General features: G+C 39.3%; 1 protein-coding gene across 14 annotated transcripts; it reads right to left on the bottom strand.

The window, feature by feature from the left end:
* Positions 1-819: 819 nt before the first annotated feature.
* On the bottom strand, positions 820-9,986 carry LOC103723788 (NAC domain-containing protein 62-like). Of its 14 annotated transcripts, none has more exons than XR_015971085.2 (9): positions 9,851-9,986; positions 8,276-8,504; positions 7,995-8,181; positions 6,952-7,229; positions 2,626-2,946; positions 2,123-2,536; positions 1,662-1,997; positions 1,298-1,427; positions 820-1,197 (listed from the first exon to the last, which is right to left on the bottom strand). XR_015971085.2 is itself a non-coding variant. In XM_088706685.2 (7 exons), the coding sequence occupies exons 3-7, from the start codon at positions 8,152-8,154 to the stop codon at positions 1,962-1,964; spliced, it is 1,209 nt and encodes a 402-aa protein (XP_088562811.1). In that variant the 5' UTR covers positions 8,155-8,181; positions 8,276-8,504; positions 9,851-9,986; the 3' UTR covers positions 1,408-1,961. The 14 variants fall into 14 exon arrangements, 1 of the variants encoding a protein (XP_088562811.1); XR_015971089.2 differs by having other exon boundaries at positions 1,298-1,411; XR_015971088.2 differs by having other exon boundaries at positions 8,323-8,504.
* Between the last annotated feature and the right edge of the window lie 629 nt (positions 9,987-10,615).

Here is a 10,615-nt window from a genome sequence, read left to right as displayed (position 1 = left end):
AAACTAAAGCCTCCTACTCCATGCCTTCTGTGGGATCCCTGTCCACTGCCACGCCAATCTTGCCCATGTACATTGGAATAGCATGTGGTTTACCAACTCCTTAGCACCACATGTCCCGCACTCCGCGGGGATCCTCCAACCACGCCTACTCAGCACTGCTCTCGTCGGAAGGCGGTCCCACGTCACTTTCCATAAGAAGAGTGCAGCCCTCAGGTGAAGCCCCGACCTCTAAATCCAAATGCAGTCCCGCCCTGGCTCATGCTCCCGTTGGATAACACAAGAAAGGTCTCCCAATCTAACACTGGTCCTGCAAAAGGTGCCCCAAACCCTGACATCTGGCCCTCTATATTCTGGTATCGAAAGAGACCGGATCCTCTCAGCTAGGTGTAGTCCAAACAACCGTCGTAGTCTAGCATCATCCCACGCTGACTCTTCCGGAGCTAGAAAATCGCTCACCCGTAACTCCTCCACTGCCTCAGTATCAACTATAGTCAGCCAACACATTAGGAAAATGGTGGAGCAGTTTTTTTTTTTTTTTTTTTTTTTTTGCTGCTGAAAGATTTCTCGTCGTAACACTGCTCATCCCATTCTTGAGTCCCGCGTAGGAAATTGGAACGATTGCCGCTGCCTTGCGCGGACCGAGAGGATGTTCCACGCCCTTGGCAGCACCAAACGCGTTGGTTTAGGGCCAGTTGCGGCAGACCAAAGTCCAACTCTCCCAAAGCAGTCGAACCAACAACGACGCCTATGCGCGTTTCTTAATTGGTCGCCTAAGAACAATCCGCAAATGCATGCAGATTCGAACCTAGATCTCTCATATGGATACATGGGTGCCAATCAGCTCTTAGCGATACACCACCAAATCATAAAAACTGTGATAAATGAGAGTTTAACCACAACTTGGATGGAAAGGAGGGGGCAGACGATATCAAATCAGACCACCTATCATCTAACTTTGTCAAGATGGATGGGACTTTATCTGTTGAGAAGAAAGCAAAAGCACTACAGAATGATAAACTCATTGGCAGTAGTATAAAAAGAGAAATCCCAGCCCTCACTCTTGTTCTTAACCTCCAAGCCGCTTTCCTCGCTACGAATTGGATACGCCCTTCACTCACGGTCCAACAGTCGGCTATGAAGAGTAAGCATAGCGGAAATTCTTGATCAGCAAAGTCGTGGATTAGGTCTTCCTTGCTCCTAATAGCAGTAATAAACTTAGACAATAATGATTAGCGGAAACTTTCGATCAACAAATGTACATCAATTGTAATTTCCTTCTTTTCAATAGTATAATAACCTGAAATATATAATGATGATTAGGAAACCATGTCGAAAACCACAACTGTTTGTCCATTGCATCTTCATCCATCCATGAAGCTGACTTTCACGACAACGAGAGGCATCAAGAGACCTAAAAATTGTTGGAACTGCACATAAAGATCCACTCCATAGGTTTACAAAACACCGATCACTCATAATTATTAACAGCAAACATAGTACAGTTGCTGATAGAGAAGGTTTCAAGTCCCCATTACCAGCAACTCCTAGATGTAACAACAGATAATCAAGCTGACTCTAGACTTAATAGGACATGAGACAAATAAGAGATTGTCAATTTTTTAGGAATCCATGTGTGGCAAAACGAGGTAAGAAAAATGTACCCTTCATGGAGATATTTGAATCAATCAAGCGATCAGCCACCTGAGATGGGTCGCAGAGCCTGCAGAGGATGCAAAGAGAACCACACATTGCTTTTCTACTGATGAGGGCACAAGCTGAAATCGCCCTTTGTTATAATCTCAACTGCATTCTTTGAACTCCTATTTACTTTCTTGATTTGTTTTCTCATCTGAGATAAGCATAATCAGCTACAAAAATTATTATGGTACTGGACTTGATGATTCATTTGACTAGCTCCAAGTGATTCTTGCAAGAGATAAATAGTTTCATCATCTTCCGCTTCACAAACAGGACGGCAGAGATCTCAGATCTTCCAACTAATAAATATATAAGAAACAATAACAATTGGTTACTGTGAGTATGAAAATAAAAATATTTTAATAAGAAAGCACATGGGAAAGGCAAATGCCAAGACAATAGATAAAGAAGTGTAAATATATACCTCTAAAAACAGTGTCGATTCATCGCCAACCATATCAGTTCCCACTGAAAGAGGATCATTCATGACAGCAGTAGTGACACTACCAATGGAAAAGGTATCATCATGCATGTTATTCAAATTCAGGGAACCTGGATTTTCGACCAGTGGATACTGCTCAAACAGATCATCCAGCATAACAAAGTCAGAGGGATCACTTTCCTGGAGAAAGCAAAAATCATCCAGCTCCACATATTGTTCACTGCCGAGTTCTGATAGCATAGGCTGCAACTCGTATTCCCTGTTCGTGGTGCCAGAGAAATTGAAATTGTCATTTATTACTGCCTCAGCAGACAGGTCCTCCAGTTCATCATATATTCCTGTTTCTACACCAGAGACTTCATTGATATGTTTATCCAGAACAGCTGAACTAGATATCTGTTGGACAACCCAACAAAAGAGTTAAATATTCCATAAATAATGGTGCAACTACAATAAAACAATCAGTAAAAATAAACCAGGAGTACCTTGTCATGGGCATTTTCTGAATGGAGCGGAGAGTCATTGAGAAACTCTGCGAGCTGCTCTAATAGCATTCCATTAGCATCTGGAAGATCAGGAGTAGAAGACACCTCGCAAACACCAGAAGCTACAGATTGTTGGCAAATAGGCTCCAACAAGACAGGCTGATCATCCAATGGTTTGGGAGTAGGTGCAGGATACAAAAAGGCATTCTCAACAATTGCGTCATCTTCCCAATCCTCTTCATTGAATGGGGCACCATACTGTTCACCAATTTTAGGACCTGGACCACTTTTTTGGAAGATCTTGCAGAGGACATACATGCCCTGCAACAGTAGAGCAAAAACATAAACTCAGCTCACAATAAACATATCCAAAATATAGTATGGCAAACTGATGAAATCTTCCAATAAAAAACAATTGGTATGAACAAGCAACAATACAAACACAAACATCACAGTCAAAATAAAATGCAACACATGGAAAAGCAGCTTTGGCATGCCAACTTGAGGCTTGACAAAAATTCTCTCACAAATTTACCAAACTCCTTTAGGTTATCTCATATGCCCATTCTTCAAGACCTTTTGACCAATGACTCAAATCCCATGAAACGGGCTAATGTCCCAGTTTTCTGTGGAATGGGCTGTTCCGCCATCCTGTCCTATCCCAACACTTGGGATGGGAGATATCTCAGACACACCGAATGGGATGCTAGAACAACAGTGCCCCATCCCATTGTCCTGCCATCCCAGCGGGACTTGGATCCTCGCTTTTGACACAGACATGGATCTTATCATTGCCAGACCCATCAAACCTTCTTTCATTTTATTCAAACCAAATCAATCAGCTCTCCATCATTTCAATTCCTATGCTTCCTTGAACAAGGTACACCATCTCGATATTGTACCCCCTACCGGCGCCATTCTGTTATTGTGTCAGTACGCCCGGTATGAGGCCAGTTCAGCATACCGAGCGTCGTTATACCCTCCATACCATGTACCTATTCGGTACTGTATGCCTCGTACCGTCCGGTTCACTACAGTATGGCGTATCTTGCTTGAATATAATCAGTCCTTTTCCCCAGCATTTGTTTCAGCATTTTTGCTTTACCTTGATAGCCTGGAATCTTGCTCTGGCCATTACAACTGCCTACAGGATTTTTCCATGACTCTAGAAGGAATGTCATTATCATACAAGAATCTACTATGCACTTCATCCACCTTGCTCAGTCCTTGTTATTACCATTGTTTACGTCCTCTCCTGTATTGATCAACTATAACAGAAACAATCACATCAAGGTATCTCTTGGCACATTTATTAGTAAATTCTAAACATTACAGATTTCACATCAATTGGATATATCTCATCAAAGATTAATTCTAAGTTCTAAAATTCTCATATCATTTAATGGCAAATAGAGCAATCAAATCACTAGGATACACCTGAAGATGTTTGGTCCACTGACTATATTCCATAAACCTTGTATATCTCTTAGTCCGCCCATTGCTGGGAGACATATTACAAGTATTTCAAATTCCTGAAAGAAACAATAACAGAACACCAGCAGTATCTATTGCTTTTCTGATAAGAAATTATAAAAGTTAATAGTAGTCTCAAGAGAAACAGAACATAAAGGAGTGCTCGTGGGTCAGCCCCACACTACAAGTCCACTAGCCAGAACAACTGCAAGACAAGCTTGGAATCTACCAGAACCAATCAAACCAAGATGGGAATGACACAGCCAACAATTGGACTGTAAGAATACCCGTGCAGTCTACTACACCATACCCAACTCTCATGAAAGAGACAAGTATGAGATCTCTAGGGTTTAAACATGTAACCGGACATTAAAACAGCTACGAGCACCACATAAACCAAACAAAATCTTTCTACAGGTCATTGGTATTTCCAATTTTACCACATGTATTTTGAAGATTTAATCACTCTTTCAATAAGCTAGTAACTTCTTTAGTGCTTTTAAAAACCTACATTATTGGCAGCCCCATTAACAATATGGAGATGCTTTGCCATTGCGATCTTGACTTGTTGCAGAGGATCAAAAGGAGAGGAATTATAGATAATTATTTTCCAATGATTATCTTCCTTAAATTGTAACTTGATATTATAACATAACTGAGATCAATGAACCCCATCTCCAAATTGTCTTCAGTCAATACTTTACGTAACAATAGAACAAACAATAAGTTATGATTGACCTACTTCTTTTGGTGTCCTACATAAAATTCCAGCTCAGCTTGTTTTCTATCATGTCAGAGAACCTCATCTCAATTCTGGTATAACTGATGATCACGACTGTCAGGCGACGGGTGCTAATATTGGACTTAATATTGGAGTCTGTCAGGCTTTTGACATTGAGCACAATATTACTCAATCCAAAGATGTCATTATCTAAGCACAGGACGTAGTCTTACAAAGAAGGTTGTGGCTAAGAAAAACATCATATTGCTCTAGATGGGATAATGTGCACCATTATAATTTGCATATTCAAAATCTTTAGATGTTGTCAGCAAAGAAACCTTATCTGATGATATCTTGAGCGGTTACATATCTAGGCCCCCTGACGTAGATGGATGCATCTACAACTCCATACTTCTCAATATAATTTCTTTCAAATTTAGTATACAATAATAAACAGATGATACAAGTGCACAGCTATCCACATTAGAATACATGAAGAAAGAGAGATGCATACAGCAAGAACAGAGACACTTGCAAAACTGGGTGTGAGGGAGCATCTACAAGATATCAAGTGTTTTCTACCATCTAAGATTATGTATATTGTAAACAAATCTAAATTTGAAAGGAATTACAGGGTTTTTTTTGTCTTACTGAGTCTTGGATACTCTTAAATATTCTCACGGCACAGAAGGCTCTTAAAAATTAGCATTTGATCGATTTATGTGTCCAATCCATAATCTGCCATTAATAACAGATGGTATCGAATAAGCAATACAAAACATTACAAATCATGAATTTACTACCAAAAAATGGTCAACTTATCCACGTAATGTTGTTCCACGTAATGCTCAACCTATTGATGTGATCATACGATGCATTCACCAATTAGTCCAATAGGGTCAATGTGAGAGTTAATTATGCTCCTCTGCAGTACCTCTTTCTTTTTTATTCCAGATCCCCAAATTCAACAAGAAAATGCACTGTATAACACAAAGCCATGCCAAATGACAATATTCTGGAATTTCTTAAGTCATCATTGACAAGAGGTTGGATATATTAACAACATAGCCAACACCAGATTAGCATTTAATGTATAGCCTTAACATGAGTTGATGTTCATAATAGCTAATTATATATAGCAAACCCTCCCTACAGTATACAACCACAAGAAACTTGATAATGTTTAAAACCCCCTACTTTTGCCAACAATGTAGATAATGAAGAAAGGCCATCGCAGATAAACAACAGCTCATCCAAGAGAAGATTATACAGCAGGAAAAATTTCCATATATAACCTCACAGCATGTAATCCATAAGTCGTTATGAATAGAAAGTCACAAACACAAGAAGATGCACTAAAGCCCCACTCCCACCCCGCTGGCTCTCAAACCCAGCCATGCCCATGCAAACATATGACCAGGCCTCCAAAACAAAAGGATGGTTGATGAAAGAATACTTTGCCACCTGAGCTCAAACAAATATATCCATGATTTTTGAGTAATTGGAGGTAAGATCGTGTAAAGGAACCTCTGACATGCATCATATAACCATTCACTGACATGGCCTCCACAAGAGTACTTCATTCATATAGCGTACTGAACACTGTCTAGAAGAACATGCAAGTTGCGTACCCAGAAATGAATATCCACTTTCTTCTTTAATTATTAAAATGCAAATAGACATTAAAATGCATCTAAAGGAAAATGATATTCAGTATATGAAATAATTGAATAGTTCTACGAATATCTGCATACCCAAACACAATAAGCACTGATTGCATGCTATACCAGGACAAATGTCTCTGCATGTGTCTTTGCAAGCGATAGTGAGTCAGAAGGTACAACATCAGGGGGTAATGCAAAAGCCTTCTTATTATTACAAAAAACAGGCAAACAGAGTAGGGATTTAATCCTTAAAGGCTATAACAACATCAGCATTTTTAGCAAATGCACTCTGAAGCATTGTTTGCCTAGTAAAATACTCTTGCAACAGTTTCCATGCTTAGTATCTATCATGAAGACAATATTGAAAAATAAGAGGGGCTCTCAAAATTCACAAACCTCAAAGCATTGCAGATTTTTTTAAAGTAATATAAGCATGTTGTCCATATATGTAAAGAAAATAAGCCTTACTTGTGAGTATCCAGCAACTACCAATTCCTTGTCCTCTAGCCTGTACTCGTACATCACCCAATCAGTCCTATCGCCTCGTGGTGCCTTGCCTACATGGAAGATCAGAGTCTTTTTCATTCCCACAGTATGAGAGTTATGGATAATAGCTCTATCCTTTCCAGTGGTCTTCCAGTAACCAATTTCAGTGGCACGATTTGTCCTAGACCCATTGGGATATTTTCTATCTCGAGGGCAAAAGAAATACCACTCTAGATCTTTGCTTCGCAAACAAGATTTGTCTGCATAAACATAAAGGAGAAAAAAAAACAAAACCGATAAGAAACATGGAAAATGAAAAGGGGGGACACAAATTTTGATGGAAAGATAAATGGGATATTTATCAGAAATTTTGAGGAAAAATGGTCCCTCAAATGATCAACAATTAGTTTCATAAAAGAATCTCAAATTCATTATTAGAACAACATCATTAGCTTAATGATATCCTAGTAAAATTGAAGAAAATAATGTTCAAGTTTCAAAAAAAATTGCAGGTGGGGTGTGTGCGCGCGTGTACAGACACACATATGTATACATCTTCAATAGCAAGTTCAAATGAAAAACTTTTCCTTGGATCAATGATTACAAAAAGAAGATACAAAATGAATGATCACAACAAAAGTATTTGTTTTTATTTTTTTAAGAAAAGAATAACACATTTCTCAAGATAAAATGTGCAAAAGAGATCAAAAGCATACTAAGGAAAGTTTGGGAAGTTCCTGCTGGATCCAGTGGGATTGGAGCAGAGGAAGAGTGTGGCAGAAGGAGAGAGGGAGGGAGCAGGAGCAAGAGCAGGAGAGGGAGAGGACAAGGGGGTTGCAGTGCCTGATCCCCACCGAATTAGAAAAAAAGGACCTCATGAGGTCTTTTTCCCTTTAATCCAGCCAGGATCAATAGCACAACTCCCACGATCTTCTTCTCTCCCCCTCCCACTACCTCCCTCTCTTCCAATCCTGCCAAATCTGGCGGGGACTTCCCAAACGTGCCCTAAAAGAAAAGGAGGTTACCTGGAAGTTCCCAAGGAGCAAATTTGTACAGCTCGATTTCAGAAATAGCCTCAAGCCGAAAAGACTTTCCTGTTACCTTTCTCTTCAAGTAGTAGCAAACAAGTTCAACATCAGTTGGATGAAAGCGGAAGCCCGGTGGAAGCAAGGTCTTGGCCATCATAATGGAAGAACTTTCCTTTCTATAATACTAAAATGAGATCCAAATTTGGTCTTAGTCCAAAAGCAAGAAAAATTATATCTGCACTTATCAGAATTATCCTCAAATTTATTGCAATAGCAACCTCTTTAAACTCGAAACTGGAAAATTATAACCCAAAAATCCACAAACCCTTTGAATATCTACCAAGTCCAGTGCCGAGACAAAACTTTTATGCCTATCAAGTCCAGTGCCGAAACAATATACGAGGAGAACACCACAACCGACTACGGCATATGAACCAAAAGTTACACCAAAGAAACCAAGGGTAATCCTTTCTGATGTCAAAAGACATTTGAGGTGCAAGCAGAATCCTGTATGCAGCAATTTAACATTACAAGAAGTTCAAAAATTAGACCGCTTTCCACTACCCCGTTATGCCAGTCAACTATAAAAACAAAAAGGAAAGCACAAAACAGAACTGCAAAGGAATGCAAGACATGACAACACCAGCATGAGTAGTGTAAATATAAAAGCGTAATAAGAAAGATCCTACAAGATAAGAGGAGAGGAACATCCTCAAGAGAATGCACTAAACAATAATAACTTCGGAAAAATGAGATGCTTGGTCATATAAGATGGAGTCAAATCTAACTAATAACAAAAATCATTATTTAGTTCTGCATGACCCAAAAAAGAGAATCCATCTCACTGTGAGAGGATGGACGATAAAAAATGTAAACCCTTGTGCCTAACATGGAGCAGTGAAGAGCTCCTGACAGTAGGCAGACTTCGTCCATAATCTCGAGCAGTGAAGAGACTGCTCGGATATAATCATAACATTAACCAAATACTAAGTTTTTAGTAACAAAAGGTCCCAATGCCGATAGATGATACTCCATCTCAGTATTATGATGCCCCATTACATAACGTGCTATATACCATGTGTAACAAACAACAATCCACTACATATCAGTCACAGTGTGCAAAATTTAGAATTCAATAGTAAAAATTAAAATTTTATAATCTAGAGACGAAACTAAACAAATTCACTGCAAGTATGTATATCTGATGAACAAAAGCACTAGGAATATGAATCAAATATAGTTTCTGATCATAAGCCTTTAAAAAAAAAGTAAAAAAAAATAACAAGAGCAAAGAAGACGCAGGTAAGAATCATCACGACCTAAGATCTGATTAAATGCCCCAAAAAAAATCAATTTTGCCAAAGTGAGGAAGACAGAGAAGTTGAATCCAACCAGTTGATAAGCTAAAAAAAAAAATATTGACATACAATTTATCCCTGATCTAAATAGATCTACAGAAACACAGGATTTCTGAAGAAAAAACTTAATTAAAATTAAATCATCAAATACCGGAGAAAATAGAACATCATCACAGTCATAAAACAATAGATTAAGGCAGACCTCACGCTACTTATTTCTGAAAAACAACAAATTAAAATTTTGCTATATAATCTACCTATGATCTAAATAGACCCAAAAACGCAAAATTTCCCTAAGAATATAAGTCAAGTTATCAAAAAACCACGCAGAAAATTAAAGCCTAGATCTAATCACAGCTATAAAACCCTAGTTCAGGATTAGAGTCATCAACGCTTCATCCACGTAGAGACTCAACTAAATCGAAGAGATCGCAGATAGATCGAAGCAATTAATAGAAACCCTAGATGACGGAGATTTAGGGATCAAGAGCTTACACGGAAGAGAGCAGAGGCGATGGAGAAATGACGAGCCGTCGCGCAAAACTAGGGATGGGAGAAGGAAAGAGACAAGCGAGAAGGGGGCTTTATATAGAGAGAGAGCAGAGCACTGAGGGACACGCATGCAGTATCTTTCCCGCTTAAAGGCGAAGCTTTCGCAGCACACCTCGTCCTCTGATTGGCCCGGCGACAATAAGGAAATTGGCGAGTCCTTTGGTTTGGTGCCACTTTTTTCTAGTAGTCTAGGTCATGCATTGCGTCATCAAATCTATAAAATTGTGGCTATCCGAGCATCGCGTTGGGACGTTGGTCAATTGTAGCTGTTGGTGCAATGTGTTGGGACGTTGGCAAGCATGTAGGTTGGGAGGGAGCAGCCTAATGACATTTGAGTTGAGCATCCAATTATTAAGGCCTCATTGGGCATGGTTTGTGATTGAGGTTTCGGATATCATACTCGGAGGCATTCGATTATGCTATTTTTATTTTAATAATATGGATAGATCATACAATTCTAGTATGTGTATATCCACATAAGTTAGTAAATACAATGAGACGGAAAAGAAAAGAGTAGCCTAAAGTCTATCCCACAAACAAGAAGTAAAATGGTGAGTCACGTAGGAGGGGATCTAGTCAGTCGTCCTGTTCGCCTTCTGATATATATAGTTAACTTGGAAGGCGGCACAACCCATCACCTGCCTGCGGATTCCAGCTATAGCGGATACTTGTCACTTGTTTCCGTCGGAATTTGTATCCAGCCAACCA

Source organism: Phoenix dactylifera, chromosome 11 (assembly GCF_051530095.1).
Source record: "Phoenix dactylifera cultivar Ajwa chromosome 11, Ajwa_hap1_PhDact_Kaust_v1.1, whole genome shotgun sequence".
NCBI lineage: Eukaryota > Viridiplantae > Streptophyta > Magnoliopsida > Arecales > Arecaceae > Phoenix > Phoenix dactylifera.
Note: the sequence above shows the minus strand (reverse complement) of the source record. Positions and strands in the feature narration are given on the sequence as shown.